The sequence below is a fragment of the Apostichopus japonicus genome, chromosome 2 (genome assembly GCF_037975245.1).
Source record: "Apostichopus japonicus isolate 1M-3 chromosome 2, ASM3797524v1, whole genome shotgun sequence".
Lineage (NCBI taxonomy): Eukaryota > Metazoa > Echinodermata > Holothuroidea > Aspidochirotida > Stichopodidae > Apostichopus > Apostichopus japonicus.
Window position 1 is genome coordinate 32166742 of NC_092562.1, and position 24005 is coordinate 32190746.

General features: G+C 37.6%; 1 protein-coding gene across 4 annotated transcripts in view; it reads right to left on the reverse strand.

Moving 5' to 3' along the window:
- The window catches only part of LOC139957379 (phospholipid-transporting ATPase ABCA1-like), a 185623-nt gene that overhangs the window by 46588 nt on the left and 115030 nt on the right, over nucleotides 1-24005 (reverse strand). For 2 of the 4 annotated variants that reach the window (XM_071955279.1, XM_071955278.1), the window contains exons 31-38: nucleotides 22192-22320; nucleotides 15000-15017; nucleotides 13264-13344; nucleotides 10032-10186; nucleotides 8137-8363; nucleotides 7618-7875; nucleotides 6904-7039; nucleotides 3883-3966 (exon numbers count right to left, since the gene is read on the reverse strand). In XM_071955279.1, coding sequence (XP_071811380.1) covers nucleotides 3883-3966; nucleotides 6904-7039; nucleotides 7618-7875; nucleotides 8137-8363; nucleotides 10032-10186; nucleotides 13264-13344; nucleotides 15000-15017; nucleotides 22192-22320 — 1088 coding nt within the window. The remainder of the gene's footprint in view (nucleotides 1-3882; nucleotides 3967-6903; nucleotides 7040-7617; nucleotides 7876-8136; nucleotides 8364-10031; nucleotides 10187-13263; nucleotides 13345-14999; nucleotides 15018-22191; nucleotides 22321-24005) is intronic. The other 2 variants (XM_071955280.1, XM_071955281.1) reach the window with 2 other exon arrangements.

The following is a 24005-nucleotide window of genomic DNA, read 5'->3' on the forward strand; positions in this document are numbered from 1 at the left end:
GCTAGTTATGTGAGGGGCAATGAGGAGTGCATAGAAGTACAAACACATGGCTAGTTATGTGAGAGGCAATGAGGAGTGCATAGAAGTACAAACACATGGCTAGTTATGTGAGAGGCAATGAGGAGTGCATAGAAGTACAAATACATGGCTAGTTAGGTGAGAGGCAATGAGGAGTGCATAGAAGTACAAACACATGGCTAGTTACGTGAGAGGCAATGAGGAGTGCATAGAAGTACAAGCACATGGCTAGTTACGTGAGAGGCAATGAGGAGTGCATAGAAGTACAAGCACATGGCTAGTTACGTGAGAGGCAATGAGGAGTGCATAGAAGTACAAGCACATGGCTAGTTACGTGAGAGGCAATGAGGAGTGCATAGAAGTACAAACACATGGCTAGTTATGTGAGAGGCAATGAGGAGTGCATAGAAGTACAAACACACGGCGAGTTATGTGAGAGGCAATGAGGAGTGCATAGAAGTACAAACACACGGCTAGTTATGTGAGAGGCAATGAGGAGTGCATAGAAGTACAAACACACGGCTAGTTATGTGAGAGGCAATGAGGAGTGCATAGAAGTACAAACACATGGCTAGTTATGTGAGAGGCAATGAGGAGTGCATAAAGTACAAACACACGGCTAGTTATGTGAGAGGCAATGAGGAGTGCATAGAAGTACAAACACACGGCTAGTTATGTGAGAGGCAATGAGGAGTGCATAGAAGTACAAACACACGGCTAGTTATGTGAGAGGCAATGAGGAGTGCATAGAAGTACAAACACACGGCTAGTTATGTGAGAGGCAATGAGGAGTGCATAGAAGTACAAACACACGGCTAGTTATGTGAGAGGCAATGAGGAGTGCATAGAAGTACAAACACACGGCTAGTTATGTGAGAGGCAATGAGGAGTGCATAGAAGTACAAACACATGGCTAGTTATGTGAGAGGCAATGAGGAGTGCATAGAAGTACAAACACATGGCTAGTTATGTGAGGGGCAATGAGGAGTGCATAGAAGTACAAACACATGGCTAGTTATGTGAGGGGCAATGAGGAGTGCACAGAAGTACAAACACATGGCTAGTTATGTGAGAGGCAATGAGGAGTGCACAGAAGTACAAACACATGGCTAGTTATGTGAGAGGCAATGAGGAGTGCATAGAAGTACAAACACATGGCTAGTTATGTGAGAGGCAATGAGGAGTGCATAGAAGTACAAACACATGGCTAGTTATGTGAGAGGCAATGAGGAGTGCATAGAAGTACAAACACATGGCTAGTTATGTGAGGGGCAATGAGGAGTGCATAGAAGTACAAACACATGGCTAGTTATGTGAGGGGCAATGAGGAGTGCATAGAAGTACAAACACATGGCTAGTTATGTGAGGGGCAATGAGGAGTGCATAGAAGTACAAACACATGGCTAGTTATGTGAGAGGCAATGAGGAGTGCATAGAAGTACAAACACATGGCTAGTTATGTGAGAGGCAATGAGGAGTGCATAGAAGTACAAACACATGGCTAGTTATGTGAGGGGCAATGAGGAGTGCATAGAAGTACAAACACATGGCTAGTTATGTGAGGGGCAATGAGGAGTGCATAGAAGTACAAACACATGGCTAGTTATGTGAGGGGCAATGAGGAGTGCATAGAAGTACAAACACATGGCTAGTTATGTGAGGGGCAATGAGGAGTGCATAGAAGTACAAACACATGGCTAGTTATGTGAGAGGCAATGAGGAGTGCATAGAAGTACAAACACATGGCTAGTTATGTGAGGGGCAATGAGGAGTGCATAGAAGTACAAACACATGGCTAGTTATGTGGTAGGTAAATACAAGGTTAGTAATGAGAGATGCAATTACAGCCAGGGTTAGCTATGAGGGTTTTATTTGTGAAATATACCTCAGTTACAATATGGCACACTATGGCACACAATATGTTACACTTTGAAGGTGAAATAAACGAAGGCACAAAATTAGACTAATTACTGTGGCTTGCTTAGTACATGTTCCTCTCAGTTATGACTATAATACCTGATCTCTGTATGGCTTAAACTACTCTGGCTTGCTTAGTACATGCTCCTCTCAGTTATGACTGTTGGGAATCAATTTGTATTGTACACTGAGAATATACCCAGATTTGGGCAAATTCTTTCCTTAGATGGGTTTTAATATGTTAGCTGACGTGGTGAACCCCCACATGACTGACCTAAAGATCAATCCCATTATCTTGTAACCACTGTCAGTAGGCTAAGATACACTTACACACTTACACACAATACACTTAAGAGAAAAAGGCTTGCACTTGTTTTCTCTGTTTGAGACTCTGTTAAACCTAGATGATCTTTGACCTCAAACTTGATCAATCTGCAATCCTGGAGTACTAAGGTTTTTGCAGGGGTTCCTGACAGACCTCTCATGAGCTCAAATGACCTTTAACCGACTGTTTGTTGATGAAGTTGGCACTTCCTAATATGGAGGGACAGACAGACGCAAAGGCGCATTGCCATGACAATAGCTCACCTGGTTAAGCTAAAAACAGGATTGGTTTAAATGGGGGTGTACATACAAGGTAAGGAATGACAAGTCAAAGTACAGCTAAGGTAGGCTATAAGATGAGAAATATAGGCTAGTAATGATTTGCATGTACAAGGTATAATCACAACAGGGGCTGTGCAGGAAGTAGCCATGAAAAGTTAAAGTGCATATTTAGGATAGGCTATAAAAACATACAAAAACATAATATGTATGCAGTGTGCACTTGAACAGATTGTAACTCTGATGTAGGCTATCACAACCTTCAACAAGGGTGTACACTGTATTTGGCTATTACAATACATAAATAAAGTAAACACCTCATTGCACTGCAAGTCAGATGTAGGCTTTCACAATATACACACATAGTGTGCACTTAAACACATTGTAACTCTGATGTAGGCTATCACAACCTTCAACAAGGGTGTACACTGTATTTGGCTATTACAATACATAAAGTAAACACCTCATTGCACTGCAAGTCAGATGTAGGCTTTCACAATATACACAACTCATGGCCCTCCAGAGGCATCAAGAACCAGGACCACAAAGCATTGTAGCCAGGATGCACAGAGGGTATGTGCCTTTCACTATTGTGAAATAAAGTGCCCCTATTCAGTGATAACAAACAAGAACCCCTTTTTTCCTTTTAATAAGTAAAATGTTCTCTTTCGATATTTAAGAATTATTCCTTTTTGAAAAAGTACTATGCTCTTGAGAAAAGTAATGACATTTGACCTTGTGACAAAGAACCTTGAAATACTAAATTACTTTGTAACAGTAGCATGGGGATCCTTCTATTGGAAAGCTCTCCCTGGCAGCTAATCAATGTAACTGTGATATACTATGTCAGACTTGCATTGTATTGAAATGTTTATGGTATGTGTAAGTTGTGATAACCTACTGTCGTACATTCAGTGTGCAAATGACTGTGCATTGTATGGAAGTGTACATAGTTAATTGTGAGGTGATAGGCAAGTAGCTATAATAGCCAAAGGGTCTGTCACTTTTGATACTGACCCAAGATAGAACACTGGCCATGTTGTGTTATGAAGCCAACAGGAGGGAGTTCAAGGCAAGGAGGCAGGAAGGGTTGTCAGGAAACCCACAAGACAAAAGTGTTAAATCTGACCTAAAGATAAGCATATATTTGTTTACAGCATCTAGATAATCACTAGAATTCAATGTCAATTAAAAATTGAACTTACACATTAGCTTATTAGCCTAATAATTAAACTATTGCCACTGTGACTAAGTCATATATGATTAAGACAGGTGCAGTGCTCTGATAAGTGTTTCAATGACCAATGTATGCTCTATCTGATAACAGCATGCTCTATTCATCACCTGTGAAAAAAGTTTGCTCTTAATGGCAACCCCAGAAGATCTCTTCCGAAGCTTGCGGATTTGACCGCCAAACAGATTGGCATCCTGTTTGAGAAGAAGAAATGCAAGAATGGATAACAGCTGAAATCACATAAGACACTCACCTATGCAATACACATGTGCAGAAATGCCTCACAGAAAATGAGAAATATTATCATCTTTGTTTAGCCATCACTGATCTCATTAAAGACTTGTTTAAAACATTATAGAGACTAATTAGAAGCAATTCAAGAAAAGATTATACTGCAGTATAGAGCAACTGACAACCAATGATTGATACTTTATTGATGAAAGCAAAGAGAAATGAATGATAGGAATGATACTAAGAAAGAGAAAGATTCCCTTTAACCAGCAGCATCTCTTTTATTATTGACACAAGTATATTAGAAAGCTCACATCTTAGAACTGATAATATATAAACAAAATATTAACCAAATGTTTCACTATCCAGCATTCGATTTAGCAAGTATCGCATCACAAAATGCAACACACTTCTATACGCACTTGCAATGCAATTTTCAAAATGTATAGTGTAAAATGCAATTCAGTATATTTGCAAAATTTATCCAGTAATTGCAAATGAGTGCAAAAGAGACCACACACAGCAAGGATCTGCCTGCAATAGGCTATATTCTTTGCAAAAATTCTGGGAAGAAAACACAAACCGCAAAATGATTCATTCATATTTGCATTAATACCCAACATCATCAATCAGACTAAAATTGCTGAACAACTTGAACCAATCACTGCACAGCTAGCTACGTGCATATGTGTGACATCAAGATTTGTCACATTCATTGCAAACAATGTTGAAAAGGTGGAGTAACATTAGAGAAAACAATGTTCACACCAGACTGCACCGCAAGTCATACACTTCACGCCACAGCTATAGCCCCATGTGTGGCCAAAAACTATGCCATTGTTTGTCATGTCAATGTTGGTAGTTTTGTTGGTATGATTAAATGATGCATAAAATATTACGTAAAGATCTCGAAGACACAAGAACACACCCCCTACAATGCCTAGTAATCACTCACAACTTTACGAAAAACTGTTCATAAGTTACCATAGTTACCCAATCAAAGTTTATTCCTAAGTTGAAAGAATTTTCCTTTTTCCCCAACCACTATCAGCAAGTCGAACAATCCCAGCCTGTTCTGATCCCTTCCCATTACAGCATGTAAAGAATTTTTTAGTAATGACGATTAAAATAAATTAAGCTTCAATGGCTACTTTTGACGACATATTTGGAAGCTTACAATTGAGCGTTGTAGGTTACACAAAATTATTACGGAAGCATGTGATCAAAGCGACCGTGAAACTTTACACAAGTTTGCACTGAAGAAGTTCCTATGGTATGAATGCACATTCTGCTTTAATTTTAACTCTCAATGCAGAGTGAATAAACATACTGTGAGATGTAAAATACTTGTATCAGAGATGTTATCTTCCCATAAAATTAATAAATTGTCTCAACTAATAACATTTTGTAATCAAAACAATGATTCAATATTACGTGATAGTCTCAGACACAATTCAACAGTACTGCTTACCATTACAGTGTTTCTTGTCCAAACTTGTGACAACAAGGCCTAATGTTATGATATTTGAGTGCACAGTGGTCTCTAAGTCTAGATAGAAGTTCTCACTAGCCAAACGCTACCCATCACCGGATAGCTGACAATTTGGCCTTTCATGGCACTATCAATTTTCCGTACCATGACCATGACAATTTTTTTTTGAAAAAGAGCCTGAAGTTTTTGTCACTTGTAAACAACCTCTTCACTCAGTATAAAACTTTTGTACGCTGCTCCTGGGAGGCCACAATTGACCCAATATTTGTACCACATGTACTTCCATTCATGCTCCCCAACATGCAAGCCACAAAAACCAGATCCTAGTTGATAACATATCAAAAAATATGTTCCCCTGCTGCTTTTTATCACTTTTCCTGATAGAGAACATTTTGGAGGATTGAAAAGACTCTAATAGGAGTAATATGCCCACCTCCATAGATGCAAGAACGTTTCCAGACAATGGGTAAGGGACTATAACACAATCATGGGAAATTTGTAAAAGCATCATTGACTATTTTTAGCTTGCAAATCTCTGTAATGGAAATATTGTTAATTCTTACTTATTTTCAAAGTCAAATTAAATCATCTTAAGATTGGAAGAAATTTTGGTTCTTTTGATAAGAACTTGTGTATCTTACTTTCAAACAAAGATATTCATTCCAAAATGTGTTTTCTTATTGTTTTGGATATCACTATTTGTGAGTGTGTATAGATGGGACTGTTTCTCGATAAAAATAAAAATAAAATAAACAGTTTGTGCCTGCCAGACACAGAATCCTGCATTTGAAGCAATGATGATTGAACTGTTCTACCTGTATAATTAAACTGCCCTGCTCGGACTGAATCATATTCTCTTGTTTGTAAGACAAGTGGCAAAACTCGCCACAGTGAAAATATGGAAGTTGGAGTTGCACGCGGAGGTAGCTTGGCTAAAGTACAAAGTTAGTCAGGATGATCCGGCAAAAATTATCTCCATTAAACTGTCTCTTTGTGGCAAACATGGAAAAACATAAACAACAAAAAAACTACCATGCTGCGATGATTAGAGGGATTCAACATAATACAACTCTAATAATAGCTTTTAGTGTCCAGTTCATACAAATAGAATCAACAGTCACAAAATGTGCAATTCTTTTGCTATACAAAACCAATTATGTGTAGCATTCTTTGCTATGCATAAATGGGCACTAAATCAAACGCTGTTCATATCAGACAAACCATTGAAGATGATGGATCTCAGCATCAATGGGTTGTTGTCATGGCTACTTAAAGTGACAGAAGCCAAATCTGAATATTCCAAGTACTCTCTAGTGACATGTCCACTATTTGTACTTTCAATCACTTTAAGGAAAGGATCAAACAACTACAAATCTGTTACACTGGCTGAGCATATCAATAACAATACCTGTGATTCACTGCTGCATTGTGGGAGATTAGCCAAAGTTTCATTGAGTAATATCCAATCATCAATAAGGGCTTCTGTCTCATTGGCTTGAAGAGTGGCTAACTCATTTTCCAGCAAGAAACTCATTCCACCAAATCTGAAATAAGCAACATAGATATGAACTATGATTCACAATCAAACAAACTTTCAAATTTTTCTAAATCACCATGGTACATATCAAGTGAAAGACAATGTAAGAATAAATACTAAATTGTAAAAAAACTTAAATCCATACACCAGTGCAATTGGTGAGTTTCCCAATCTCTAAGACATTGACAGGAATATACTCCTTGAATATTGGTCCCACTCAGCTGTTGTCAATGAGACATGTGCACAGATTACAACTGGAACAATCAAGCAAATACAAACCTTATAGCCTGGAATATAGCCAAATATCATCCACACATCAAAGAGGTAGTTTTTAACCTTATAGCCTGGAATATAGCCAAATATCATCCACACATCAAAGAAGTAGTTTTCAATTTCACTCTAGCAAGCTTTGCCAGATTCACCTGTTGTAAATGTTTTCCTCTCTGTGGTGGCTAATAACAAAACTTTCTGAATGCATGTGTCAAGAATAACGACTAATGCATCAGTCAGATGATGATTGGCATAGTTCTCCCATCTGTGTATTGCAGCTGATGGCATTAAATGGACTATGGAAGAAAGACTAACCTCTTTAAGATGAAGTCCTCTGTGGTTTTGATCACATAATCACTCAGGTTCATTGAGGTCAGGTTGTGTAGTGTGTCAGTGGTTTGCAAAACTCGATAAGATGGTGAAGGACCCTCTGCATCATCAGGGCACTTTTGGAAACCAGTTGAACAGGAACACATGAGGGATCCATTCAAGTACTCCTCTAAGAGCTCCTTTGGATATTGTGGCTTGACCCAGTCAGTCAACCCTGACTTCTCACAAGGGAAGCCATCATCCCTGCCAACAAACAATCAGACTATAACACTGCTTATAATGTGAGGGAGGCAGTCAGAAATATGTTAAGTAATGATACACTGCCCAAAGCACTTTGGAGGTTACAAAATGCATACAAACTGAGTTGCAGTTAGTGAGACTTGGTTGCTATGTACATAGAATGGGTTTGGGAGAGTATATGAAGAAGTACAGTCATTTTCAACATATGTTTCACTCCCAAAGTTTTAAATCAGTTATGATAGCAAAAAACTATTAAACTCTTACTTTAAATGATCCCCTGCAGTGCATCTTGTTCCAATTCCTGAGCCATTAGTAAGTTCTTCTTCCATAATGTTGCTGAGTGCGTTCAGTCCATTTTCATTGCTGTAGAGGACATTACTTTCTGGTTGGTAGATCCATGGAGCTAGAAGCAATGACTGTGGTTGCTGAATAGGCCCTTTTAGTGTTGAGAAAATCATTGCAAATAGAATGAATACAGCAGGAAGAATCACCTGTAAAAGAAGAAATATCCGTTACAGCATCAGGTAATTAAAAAGGCACATTACCTCAAATCCTGCCTGCAGCCTTTTCTTCCAGACATAACACAATAGAAATATTAAATATGACATGAATTGTCACATTTGTGTTGGGCTGTGAATGCTCTTCATAATAATAAAGGAAGATGTCCCAGTGCCCTAGCAGTGTGCAGATCTCTCACTACATACCACACAGTTCATTACTGCATGTTCCTAGGCCTGTTTGAACTTCAGTGTTGCACATTCACAATTCCTCAAAACCTGGGAAGAAATAATCATTCTGCCATACAACACATAGTCAAAACTTGAGTGTTTCTTGGAAGATTTGTTTCTAACATAGGATGTAAGCCACCTTCTTGTTCTAAAGATTCAAAAGAATGCTGAGCAAGGTTTGTGTAATTCCATTTATCCTACAATCCCATTTGCAAATGGAAACCCCAAACTGGATGCGTTTACAAATGAACTTGCTTGGCGGGTTTAGTAAACTTTCAGTGAGTGTATTGCCTATGTACTTCATTGTGCCCTTTGTGCTGCTGGTGAAGTGCTGACTACATCCAACCATAGCGCAACTGATCCAACGTTTACCCTGGATGCTTTGCAGTGTTTGTAAACTCCACAAAAATTACAATACCTAGTAAATAACTTTGGCCCAATGTCTGTTAATGAATCAAATCAATGGCTACTTTTCATGCTGCATGAAGTAAAGTGGTTTACAACTAATGTTGCACCGAAACATTGATGAAGGATGTGGTCAAGGGAGCCATGAAATTGACATCAGTTTACAATGAAGAAATCAATGTGGTTGTGTTATGAAATGCACATTTTACATTAGCAGCTCTCAATGCGGAAAGAACAAACATACTGTGCGATGAAAAATCCTTTTCATATCAGAGACGTCCAGCTTCCTAAATTCATAGAATGTTTTAACTCATAACATTTTGTGATCAAAACAATGATTCAGATATTAAATGTTAGTCTCAGAAACAATTCAAGTGCATCTTCTTACCATGGATGCTTGTTGTCAAATGTACGTATGTGACAACAAGGCCTAACATAATATTTGAGTGCACACATACAATAGCCTATACCACAAACTTGACTATCTCTACACAGGGGAAAGTAATGTTACAAGTTGTTGCAGTTAAATCACCATACTTTGTGCTCATTGAGCTCTGAAGATGCAAGAATGTTTGCAGACAAAGGGTACAGGACTTATAGCCAATCAAATCACAGTAAACTTTTAAAAACATCTCTGTAATAGAAATGTTGTCAGCTCTGCACTGAAGCAACTTGGGGTTGATTGTTATGATTTTATTTGTTGTGACACAATCATTTGTAGGTTTGTAAGAAATTTTCAAGAAGTTGTGGATTTTATTTCTGACACGAAGATGTTCAATCATAATGCGTTCTGTTAACGTTTGACATAGGCCTAGTAGTGAGTGTGTGTATTTGTTTCTCAAAAAGTAAGGTTGCATTCGTCAGATGCAAGAGTCTGATTGAAGCAGGGGCAAACATTGCATCCTGGACACAGCATCCTGCGTTTGTTACAATACTGTTTGGATTTTGGTTTTACTCACATTCTCCCCTTCTCTCATAATAAACTAAATGAATTCAGAAACGAGTGTATGTTCAGTGGAATTTTACCTGAGCCAGAAATCCTTTCAAACTTCTAGAGGTGTGTTTGAATCTCTTTAGAATAAGTGCCGCATACTGCTGGACCCCTAGAGCGGCTCCCTTCACTTTGAGGTGTCGGAGCTCCAAAAGATCCTCTGGAATCCCACCTGACTGCAGAACTGGATCTTGAACATAACAACAGGGAGATGTTATTGACGGCTGCAATACAACTAGATCTTAAAAATAACAACAGGGAGATGTTATTGATGGCTGCAATACAACTAGATCTTGAACATAACAACAGGGAGATGTTATTGAGAGCTGCAATACAACTAGATCTTGAATTTATCAACAGGAAGATGTTATTGATGGCTGCAATACAACTAGATCTTGAACATAACAACAGGGAGATGTTATTGATGGCTGCAATACAACTAGATCTTGAACATAACAACAGGGAGATGTTATTGAGAGCTGCAATACAACTAGATCTTGAATTTATCAACAGGGAGATGTTATTGATGGCTGCAATACAACTAGATCTTGAACATAACAACAGGAAGATGTTATTGAGAGCTGCAATACAACTAGATCTTGAACATAACAACAGGGAGATGTTATTGAGAGCTGCAATACAACTAGATCTTGAATTTATCAACAGGAAGATGTTATTGATGGCTGCAATACAACTAGATCTTGAACATAACAACAGGAAGATGTTATTGAGAGCTGCAATACAACTAGATCTTGAATTTATCAACAGGGAGATGTAATTGAGAGCTGCAATACAACTAGATCTTGAACATAACAACAGGGAGATGTTATTGATGGCTGCAATACAACTAGATCTTGAACATAACAACAGGAAGATGTTATTGATGGCTGCAATACAACTAGATCTTGAACGAAACAACAGGGAGATGTTATTGAGAGCTGCAATACAACTAGATCTTGAATTTATCAACAGGGAGATGTTATTGAGAGCTGCAATACAACTAGATCTTGAACATACCAACAGGGAGATGTTATTGATGGCTGCAATACAACTAGATCTTACATGACAACAGGGAGATGTTATTAAGAGCTGCAATACAACTAGATCTTGAATTTATCATTAGGGAGATGTTCTTGATGGCTGCAATACAACTAGATCTTGAACATAACAACAGGGAGATGTTATTGAGAGCTGCAATACAACTAGATCTTGAACATACCAACAAGGAGATGTTATTGATGGCTGCAATACAACTAGATCTTGAACATAACAACAGGGAGATGTTATTGATGGCTGCAATACAACTAGATCTTGAACATAACAACAGGGAGATGTTGTTGAGAGCTGCAAATCAATACAACTGGATCTTGCTATTGCTATCACCAACTAATGCAACCTGCTGTCTCACTAACCCACTGGTACAAACATCTTCAGGAACAATAGAACCCCCTGCTACATCCATCACTAACTGATCAAATGACTTTTAATACCAAACAGCCATATGCTATCTCTATCACCAACTGATACAAACATCTTTAGGAAAAATACAGCCACCTGCATCTCTATCACCAACTTAAACAAACATCTTTAAGACCAATAGAGCCACCTGCTATCTCTATCACCAACTGATACAAACATCTTTAGGAAAAATACAGCCACCTGCATCTCTATCACCAACTGAAACAAACATCTTCAAGACCAATACAGCCACCTGCTATCTCTATCACCCACTGATATAAACATCTTTAGGAAAAATACAGCCACCTGCTATCTCTTTCACCCACTGATATAAACATCTTTAAGAGCAATACAGCCAGCCACCTGCCACTCTATCACCAACTGATATAAACATCTTTAGGAAAAATACAGCCACCTGCTATCTCTATGACCAACTGATACAAACTTCTTTAGGAAAAATACAGCCACCTGCATCTCTATTAACAACTGAAACAAACATCTTTAGGACCAATACAGCCACCTGCTATCTCTATCACCCACTGATATAAACATCTTTAGGAAAAATACAGCCACCTGCTATCTCTATCACCCACTGATATAAACATCTTTAAGAGCAATACAGCCAGCCACCTGCCACTCTATCACCAACTGATATAAACATCTTTAGGAAAAATACAGCCACCTGCTATCTCTATCACCAACTGATGTAAACATCTTTAGGAACAATAGAGCCACCTGCTACCTCTATCACCAACTGATTTAAACATCTTTAGGAAAAATACAGCCACCTGCTATCTCTACCACCAACTGATATAAACATCTTTAAGACCAATAGAGCCACCTGCTGTCTCTATCACCAACTGATGTAAACATCTTAAGGAACAATACAGCCACCTGCTATCTCTATGACCAACTGATACAAACATCTTTAGGGAAAATAAAGCCATATCTCTATCACCAACTGATATAAACATCTTTAAGATCAATAGTCACCAGCTATCTCTATCACCCACTGATATAAACACCTTTAAGACCAATACAGCCACCTGCGATCTCTATGACCTACTGAATCTACCATCTCTACGAACAACAATGCCACCTGATAGAGCCACCAGCTACATTTATCATCCATTAATACAAACATCATCAAGAACAATAGAACCACCTGGTATGTTTATTATAATCCAAACATCTTCAAGAACAATAGAACCACCTGCTCTACCTATCAGCTATTCATTGAACCATCTGCATTCTTCATCACCTACAGATACAAACATCTTAGAGAACAATAGCACCACCTGTAACCTCTATCACCTACTGATACAGTTCAAATTTAAGACAAGGCAAATTCAGCAAGGGAGAATGTTGACAGTAGCATTTAGTGTAACTCTTAAAATAGATTTAAATGAAGTATATAATGACACACAAAACAAACAAAAAAAACCAATAAAATGGGTGTGAGCAACACTTTGGAGATGTAATACTATACCTACATGGCTCTCAGAGCCATCAGGCTCACACCATGAAACATACAGACCTTGGCTTTAGTAGCTCAATAACCATCTTGGAAAAACATTTATGGAACAGTCTTTTTCACAGCAGAAATAAACAGCATATAAATGATGTTTACCTCATAGAATTCTGAACATAATATTAAATAAGTAGAATTGGTGTATATTTCATAGCATTCTCACAACCCTAATAGCAAAAAAATGACAAATAAGAGTAAGTGAAACTTAAACACAAACATTCCAGGGAGTTAACAAACAGTAAATCATGGGAATTATTCTGTAAATACTTTAACCTAACCTGGTCGAGAACCAAAACTGACTTGTCTCCGATGGCCAAAGTGACGTGGGTTGTGTCTAGGAACCTCAGATGCACCCCCAACTGTCATGCAGAACAAAAAGACAGAAGATATAAGAGGAATCATGCTGATAAAAGTAAGCATCCATCAACATCTGATTTCATAATGGCTCCCTGAATAATGATGAGTATGAGCACATTCCATGGTTCATGACATGTTGTCAGTCATACCTAGCAAAATGTGAGCAGCATTACAAACAAAATGAACAAGAAAGTCAGTCAAACTAGAGTCAACCAAGACATGTGATACATGGTTTATGTCTACTTACATGTATGAAGAATTTGACATTTTCTATTGGTCCTTGGACTGTTGTATACACCTGAGATAGCTATGACATACACCTGAGATAGCTATGACATACACCTGAGATAGCTATGACATACACCTGAGATAGCTATGACATACACCTGACAGGGTTGATCTTCTTTGCTCACATATTCCAGAAATGACAACATATCTAATTTAGTTTTCAATTTAGTATCCTTCATTGTAGACAGTCAAATTCAAAATCTGGCACTGAAAACCACAAGAATGTAAAGTCAGTCCGTCTTGTATAATCAAAATGCATGATGAATGATAGTTTGCAATGATAACAGGTGGCAGAACTTAGCAGCAACATAAATTTTTGGTGCCAAAAGAGTTGACCTTTGGTAATGTTGTCAAGACTGCTGGGGTCATTTAATACTATCAGAAGTAACCATTGCCTGAAAGAGACCATAGGTTGATCAAATGAAGGGGTTATGGCTCAGTAAAGTGGAAAATATAGATAGCTTTCCGATTGTTGCTGATTAAAACTTCCATACAGAAATTTGCTTTGAAGATGAGTGCACTTGATTCTCCTTCAAAGGGGTCTATAAACTTTGAAACCAACTACAGGTAGTATACATTTATATAACCATACTAGTATATTTTACAACATGTTAAGTCAGTCTGATGTAGTTAAAGCCCAGAGTCACTTATGTTATTGAAGCTGTATGTTAATCATCATGGAGCCTAGCTTAAGTATACACATATGTAGCTGCACACTAATATCTGGAGTCCAGAGTCACTTATGTTCATGAAGCTGTATGTTAATCATGATGGTGCCTAGCTTAAGTCTACACATATGTAGCTGCACACTCATTATATCTGGAGTCCAGAGTCACTTATGTTCATGAAGCTGTATGTTAATCATCATGGAGCCTAGCTTAAGTATACACATATGTAGCTGCACACTAATATCTGGAGTCCAGAGTCACTTATGTTCATGAAGCTGTATGTTAATCATGATGGTGCCTAGCTTAAGTCTACACATATGTAGCTGCACACTCATTATATCTGGAGTCCAGAGTCACTTATGTTCATGAAGCTGTATGTTAATCATCATGGAGCCTAGCTTAAGTCTACAAGCTATGTATGGTGTAGTCTTAAATCAGGAATTACTTGTAGCTGTGTCCTCATCATGAATGGAAGTGTCACTCTTCAAATGCAGCTGTTTGCTCATATAGTGTAGTGTTATTTTGTATGCAAATTATTGTTGTGACAGAGAGGATAATAAGATGAAAACATAAACTTGTGAGATAAGCTCTAACAAAGGTTACACACCATGCATTACAAGAAGCAAAAAAAGCGAGTGCGTGCAGACTTATTTAATATTAAAGAATTAAGTAGATTTCATGAATGAGGTAGTAGGACATACCTTCTTGGATCAATTGTACTATAAAGTTAAAATAGAACAAAGGAATGTTGTTGTAGTAGAAGAAAGAAGAATGAAAAGGACAAATAGTTAATGCAAATTACCTGTACCAGTACTTGATTACAAAACAACAAAGTTAAAGAAGAAACACAAGCCAGACTATGGAGGTACTGAACTACCAAACCAGATAATGTGAGGTACGTACTACCAAACCAGATTATGTAAGGTACTGTACTACCAAACCAGATAATGTGAGGTATGTACTACCAAACCAGATTATGTAAGGTACTGAACTACCAAACCAGATTATGTTAGGTACTGAACTACCAAACCAGATAATGTTAGGTACGTACTACCAAACCAGATAATGTGAGGTACGTACTAACAAACCAGATAATGTGAGGTATGTACTACCAAACCAGATTATGTAAGGTACTGTACTACCAAACCAGATAATGTGAGGTACGTACTAACAAACCAGATTATGTTAGGTACGTACTACCAAACCAGATTATGTAAGGTACTGTACAACTAAACCAGATTATGTAAGGTATTGTACTACCAAACCAGATCATGTGAGGTACTACCAAACCAGATAATGTGGGGTACTGTACAACCAAACCAGATTATGTGAGGTATTGGACTACCAAACCAGATAATGTGAGGTATGTACTACCAAACCAGATTATGTAAGGTACTGTACAACCAAACCAGATTATGTAAGGTACTGTACTACCAAACCAGATTATGCAAGGTACTGTACAACCAAACCAGATTATGTAAGGTACTGCACTACCAAACTAGATAATGTGAGGTATTGTACTACCAAACCAGATAATGTAAGGTACTGTACAACCAAACCAGATTATGTAAGGTATTGTTCTACCACACCAGATTATGTAAGGTACTGTACTACCAAACCAGATTATGTAAGGTACTGTACTACCAAACCAGATAATGTGAGGTATGTTCTACCAAACCAGATTATGTGAGGTATTGTACTACCAAACCAGATAATGTAAGGTACTGTACTACCAAACCAGATAATGTGAGGTATTTTACTACCAAACCAGATAATGTGAGGTATGTACTACCAAACCAGATTATGTAAGGTACTGTACTACCAAACCAGATTATGTGATGTATTGTACTACCAAACCAGATTATGTGATGTTTTGTACTACCAAACCAGATAATGTGAGGTATGTACTACCAAACCAAATAATGTGAGGTATTGTACTAACAAACCAGATCATGTGATGTCTTTTACTACCAAACCAGATAATGTGAGGTACTGCACTACCAAACCAGAAAATGTGAGGTATTGTACTACCAAACCAGATTATGTAAGGTATTGTTCTACCACACCAGATTAAGTAAGGTACTGTACTACCAAACCAGATTATGTAAGGTACTGTACTACCAAACCAGATTATGTGAGGTACTGTACTACCAAACCAGATAATGTGAGGTACTGTACCTCCAAACCAGATTATGTAAGTTTTGTACTACCAAACCAGATTATGTAAGGTACTGCCAGATTATGTAAGGTACTGTACTACCAAACCAGATAATGTGAGGTATGTTCTACCAAACCAAATAATGTGAGGTATTGTACTAACAAACCAGATCATGTGATGTCTTTTACTACCAAACCAGATAATGTGAGGTACTGCACTACCAAAGCAGATAATGTGAGGTATTGTACTACCAAACCAGATTATGTAAGGTATTGTTCTACCAAACCAGATTATGTAAGGTACTGTACTACCAAACCAGATTATGTAAGGTATTGTTCTACCAAACCAGATTATGTAAGGTACTGTACTACCAAACCAGATTATGTAAGGTACTGTACTACCAAACCAGATTATGTGAGGTACTGTACTACCAAACCAGATAATGTGAGGTATGTTCTACCAAACCAGATTATGTGAGGTATGTACTACCAAACCAGAATATGTAAGGTACTGTACTACCAAACCAGATAATGTGAGGTATTGTACTACCAAACCAGATAATGTGAGGTATGTACTACCAAACCAGATTATGTAAGGTACTGTACTACCAAACCAGATAATGTGAGGTATTGTACAACCAAACCAGATTATGTAAGGTATTGTTCTACCAAACCAGATAATGTGAGGTATGTACTACCAAACCAGATAATGTAAGGTACTGTACTACCAAACCAGATAATGTGATGTATTGTACTACCAAACCAGATAATGTATGGTATTGTACTACCAAACCAGATTATGTAAGGTATTGTACTACCAAACCAGATTATGTGATGTATTGTACTACCAAACCAGATAATGTGAGGTATGTACTACCAAACCAGATAATGTGAGGTATTGTACTAACAAACCAGATCATGTGATGTCTTTTACTACCAAACCAGATAATGTGAGGTACTGCACTACCAAAGCAGATAATGTGAGGTATTGTACTACCAAACCAGATAATGTGAGGTATGTACTACCAAACCAGATCATGTGAGGTATTGTGCTACCAAACTAGATAATGTGCGGGGTTGTACTACCAAACCATACTAGGTGAGATACTGTACAAAGAATAAGGAACATGTTTATCAGCATAAAAGATTATGTGAGGTACTATGCTAGTAAAATATTGTATGTGAGGTATGTTACTAGCAGAATAGATTATGTGAGGAACTATACTAGCAGAATATACTGTGTTTAAGGTTACTATACTAGTGAAATATTTTAGGCATTAAAGAATCCATTTCCATCTTCACCATTTCATTAACAAGACACTTTTCAAACTCAGTATTGAAAGCAATCTACCTCATTTCTGAAACCATTCCTAACCAATTAACAGTGTACTTTATTTATGAAAAAAAGTATCAAAAAGCATAAAACATCTAAATCAATTTTTTAATTCCTGGTAAAATCACACAATTATTTTTTGTATGTATTTGTTTTTGTAAAATAACAAAAGTCATGTTTATGAAAAGGTTATAAAGGGTGTTTCTAATATAAATCTGCAGTGACATGCATTCTATTTATAATCAGAGTTGGGGGAGGGGGTGGGAGGGTAGAGGGTTGGGTATTCATTAACCACTTCTAGTTACCAAACTCATCATATATTTCCCAATCTATTTATCAGGGGTGGGGTGGGGATTTATTGGCTGCTCAGTCACTTTTAACCACTTCTAGTTCCATAATTATTCATATTTATCACCCAATCTATTTATCAGGGATGAAGGTTCATTCGCTACTCAGTCACTTTTAACCACTTTTGATCCCTAAATTATTCATATATATCAACCAATCTATTTATCAGGTGTGGGATTTATTGGCTGCTCAGTCACTTTTAACCACTCCTAATTCCCTAATTATTCATATATATCACCCAATCTATTTATCAGGGGTGGGGATTCATTGGCTGCTCAGTCACTTTTAACCACTTCTAGTTCCCTAACTATTCAACTATTCATATATCACCCAATCTATTTATCACAGGTGGGAATTCATTGGCTGCTCAGTCACTTTTAACCACTTCTAGTTCCCTAACTATTCATATATATCACCCAATCTATTTATCAGGGGTGAAGGTTCATTCGCTACTCAGTCACTTTTAACCACTTCTAGTTCCCTAACTATTCAACTATTCATATATCACCCAATCTATTTATCAGGGGTGGGGATTCATTGGCTGCTCAGTCACTTTTAACCACTTCTAATTCCCTAACTATTCATATATATCACCCAATCTATTTATCAGGGGTGAAGGTTCATTCGCTACTCAGTCACTTTTAACCAATTCTAGTTCCCTAACTATTCAACTATTCAACTATTCATATATCACCCAATCTATTTATCAGGGGTGGGGATTCATTGGCTGCTCAGTCACTTTTAACCACTTCTAGTTCCCTAACTATTCAACTATTCATATATCACCCAATCTATTTATCAGGGGTGGGGATTTATTGGCTGCTCAGTCACTTTTAACCACTTCTATTTACCTGATTCTTTATATGTGACCCAATTTATTATCTTGGGGGGGGGGGGGGGCGGATTCACAGGCTGCTAAGTCAGTTCAGTACCTTATTTAAACTGGCCATAGGTCGCAAATGGAAAATAAGCAACCAAAAATGATCTATTACAATCAATTGATGTAAAGTCCTATTGCTTTGACAAACAGTCATGAAGAAGAATGGGAAACATGCAAACAGGAGCAGAAACGAATTAAAAGCAAGGCGGGTCATTCCATGTTATGGATGGCTTTTGCTGGACCCTCTCCAAAAATAACCACACTCATTGCATGATTAGTGCACTGTGAAATAAGCATATTCTGAAAATTTCAGTTTCATCACTTTAAAATTCCGCAATTTGTCGGCACCGTGACATTTTCTTGATTTTGAGGTCTGATTTCTCAGCACATCCTACTACCTTCCTATTACAGAAGCCTATAGACTCTATCCCATAGAAAAGAAAATAAGTCAAAATATCCAATTTTAGGTTTTTTTTAGGGAAGCCTCACAAATTTAACGGCCATGTCCAGACCGGCAGAAACCTCGCACCACTTGCTCATTATGCATGTGCATATTGGTCCCATGGCTGAATGCACACCAGCTGATAGCCAGCCTGAGTAATGATCACAGCCTCATGACAACACAAAGCTGCTTATTGTTCACAAACAATATGTAAACTTGGCCAAGTAAGCTGATAAACTTTGGCGGTTTTGACAGTCAGTAGAGCTGAAGTTTATGTTGCAAATTGCACTAAAATCCGTCACTCCCAATGTCTAATAGTGGATACTTCATATAATTCTTGCAAATCTTCCACGATATCAAACCTCACAAATAAAATTTCTTGGTCATTTAGCAAGGATCATGACAATCTGCTACTCAAAAGTTTGATACAAGCAGCACATAAGTATAGCCTTTAACTTGGCCTGTTCATTATTAGCCTTGATCAAGGAGTTGTACATAACTATGATTGAAAAAAAAGTAAACCAGCCATTCCATTAAAAATATGAGCCCCAAGAACTTTGGAAAACCCATATTGACACACCAAAAGTCAAGCAAAACAATAATACGCCACACGTATACATGCTAACCACAAAGACCAGCGACTGTAACGTCCATCTCTGCATAACTGTAGTAAATCTCTCTTAACCGTGTATAGATTTAGTGCCAGGTAACTGCAACACAATTTTAGCGAATAAATCGAGGGTTGGGCTTGATTTTACCATTGACTTAGTGTGTTGTTAGGGTGCCACATGGTTAGAGATATAAGTGACAGCATTCAGGATAATTTTAGTGCAAGCTTATTTTGAGATACAAGTTGAGCAAACAAACATGGGTTAGACTAGACTGCTCCCATTAAGTTTTTGTGTTGTTATGCGATTGGAAGCAATGCCGTATTTTTTTTCTCCATAAGGCTGGACTTTTGGCAAGCATAGCCTATGTGTAATTTTTTCTCGCCAATAAAGTTTACTAGCCAGCTACCAAAAAAAAGATCTGCCGGATTGCGAAAAATTGCGCTTGCCAACCGTTTCTTTTCACTGGTAGAATTATGCTATCTGAGCCTTCTGTATGTTAAACTCTGCTTCACGCTTATGTACATGCGTACAAGAAGTTACATTCTGATTTGGTTTCAGTTTTTTGGAGTTTTTATCTTAAAATTTCATGAAACTTGTAATTGCAAAAAGGGTACAAAAGTTATTGTACCCACTTCGTTGACTAGGCAAACAAGAAAATTAGCTTTTTTAGGTTCCTGCAGTATTAATTCACATTTCCTTAATTATTTTCACGGAAGTTTTGCCTTTGCAGAAGGTTAAAATATGATGTATATGCACACTATCTTTGCTTCAGGGTACTAATTAGATTATTTCAGATGTTATTTTCTCCAGTCCAAACAAAACAAAATAATGATTACAATGCTTTCCTGTACTAAAGTTGTGCAGCTCTAAAGTTGCTATTTCATGCTGCCATGCATGACAATGGGTCTTTTATGCCAATTGTTTACCAACGTAACAATGTGAGAGCTGTGAGGGCTTTTTACTTTAATTAAAACTATTATGTTCTTACAACTTACCAACTTTCAGGGTTCTAGCTTTTCTCATTATTAATTTATGAAGTTGTAAAGTTGCTCTGATGTACAAAAGAGGTCTTCTTTGACGGCCAATAACTCAAAATGCGTCATGTTGAAAAAATCTGATTATTTTTTTCTAGAAGAGATATAGTACCACCCTGTTTGTACAAACAATATAAGGAGGGTATTTTGCCTTATTTGTATATGAAAAATCCTCAAAGTTAGGAATTTTTAACCCCCAAAGAAGGTTTTTGGCTGCTATGCTATTCCACATGGTTTTGAGTTAGAGTATTGTACTTGAAGGTCATTCAATACTGTGCTGATATCAATGTCATATTAACAAATACTATTGCAATACGCTGTCTGCTTCTGGTTTAATTCACTTTATTATACAGTCTGCTTATTTTCATGGTGATCCAAGCATACAATAAATTTGGTAAAAGAAGTCGAACTACAACATACTCCAAACTTTGGTGATTTGATATGGAATGACCCAGAAAGCAATGACAGCAGAAGGATTAATGAAGACTGCACCTTTATGAATGGAAACAATTATTTTCAACCATCACGTTCATTATCACACAGCTCATCAAATGAAGGATATCTTGTAACACACTCAACCCTCTGATACCAGAATAAAGCGAATCACAAAATCACACATAATAAATATTTAGATACACCAATATAAACCTGATTACCATCACAAACTCACAGACAATGAATATCTTAATACACCAGCAGATACCTGATTCTAATCACAAACTCACAGATAATGAATATCTAAATAAACCATCAGATACCTGATTCTAATCACAAACTCACAGACAATGCATATCTAAGGACACCAGAAGATTCCTGATTCTAATTACAAACTCACAGATAATGAATATCTAAATACACCAGCAGACACCTGATTCTAATCACAAACTCACAGATAATGAATATCTAAATACACCAGCAGAAACCAGATTCTAATCACAAACTCACAGATAATGAATATCTAAATACACCAGCAGACACCTGATTCTAATCACAAACTCACAGATAATGAATATCTAAATACACCAGCAGATTCCTGATTCTAATCACAAACTCACAGATAATGAATATCTAAATACACCAGCAGATACCTGATTCTTCCTGGCCAGGATTCTCCTTTGAGTTACGTTCCTCATCCAGACTTTCATCACCCAAGGCTGAATCTTTGTCATCTTCCAACCTCACTGGCATAGCTTGACTTTGGTGATCTTGATCAGAGTCTGTAGTATATCAAGCAGGCAAGTACATGTTTTTGGTTGATGGTTCGTCAGTAGCTGTACATAAACATACTATTTAGGAGTTTCTCACAATACCTAGAGGGATTGTTACAACACATACATTCAGTTCTTGATAACAGCTGGTCACAAGAAGTACCTCAGTCTGGCACTTACCATATTTCCCATAAGAAGTTTGATCACTATACCGATACCTATTTTAAGTGTTGTCACTAGATTTGTAGCAATTCATAGGTTAGTTGCTAAACCTACACCTGCTGAAAGGTTTGTAAATTGACCAACACCTGTCAAACTTGTTGTCACTAGACCTGTATCAATTGAAAGGTTGGTCACTAGACCTGTATCAGTTGAAAGTTTGGTCACTAGACCTGTATCAATTGGAAGGTTGGTCAATAGACCTGTATCAGTTGAAAGGTTGGTCACTAGACCTGTATCAATTGGAAGGTTGGTCACTAGACCTGTATCAGTTGAAAGGTTGGTCACTAGACCTGTATCAATTGAAAGGTTGGTCACTAGACCTGTATCAATTGAAAGGTTGGTCACTAGACCTGTATCAATTGGAAGGTTGGTCACTAGACCTGTATCAATTGGAAGGTTGGTCACTAGACCTGTATCAATTAAAAGGTTGGTCACTAGACCTGTATCAATTGGAAGGTTGGTCACTAGACCTGTATCAATTGAAAGGTTGGTCACTAGACCTGTATCAATTGGAAGGTTGGTCAATAGACCTGTATCAGTTGAAAGGTTGGTCACTAGACCTGTATCAATTAAAAGGTTGGTCACTAAACCTGTATCAATTGGAAGGTTGGTCACTAGACCTGTATCAATTGAAAGGTTGGTCACAAGACCTGTATCAATTGAAAGGTTGGTCACTAGACCTTTATCAATTGAAAGGTTGGTCACTAGACCTGTATCAATTGGAAGGTTGGTCACTAGACCTGTATCAATTGGAAGGTTGGTCACTAGACCTGTATCAATTGGAAGGTTGGTAACTAGACCTGTATCAGTTGAAAGGTTGGTCACTAGACCTGTATCAATTGGAAGGTTGGTCACTAGACCTGTATCAATTGGAAGGTTGGTCACTAGACCTTTATCAATTGAAAGGTTGGTCACTAGACCTGTATCAATTGAAAGGTTGGTCACTAGACCTGTATCAATTGGAAGGTTGGTCACTAGACCTGTATCAATTGGAAGGTTGGTCACTAGACCTGTATCAATTAAAAGGTTGGTCACTAGACCTGTATCAATTGGAAGGTTGGTCACTAGACCTGTATCAATTGAAAGGTTGGTCACTAGACCTGTATCAATTGGAAGGTTGGTCAATAGACCTGTATCAGTTGAAAGGTTGGTCACTAGACCTGTATCAATTAAAAGGTTGGTCACTAAACCTGTATCAATTGGAAGGTTGGTCACTAGACCTGTATCAATTGAAAGGTTGGTCACTAGACCTGTATCAATTGAAAGGTTGGTCACTAGACCTGTATCAATTGGAAGGTTGGTCACTAGACCTTTATCAATTGAAAGGTTGGTCACTAGACCTGTATCAATTAAAAGGTTGGTCACTAGACCTGTACCAATTGGAAGGTTGGTCACTAGACCTGTATCAATTGAAAGGTTGGTCACTAGACCTGTATCAATTGAAAGGTTGGTCACTAGACCTGTATCAATTG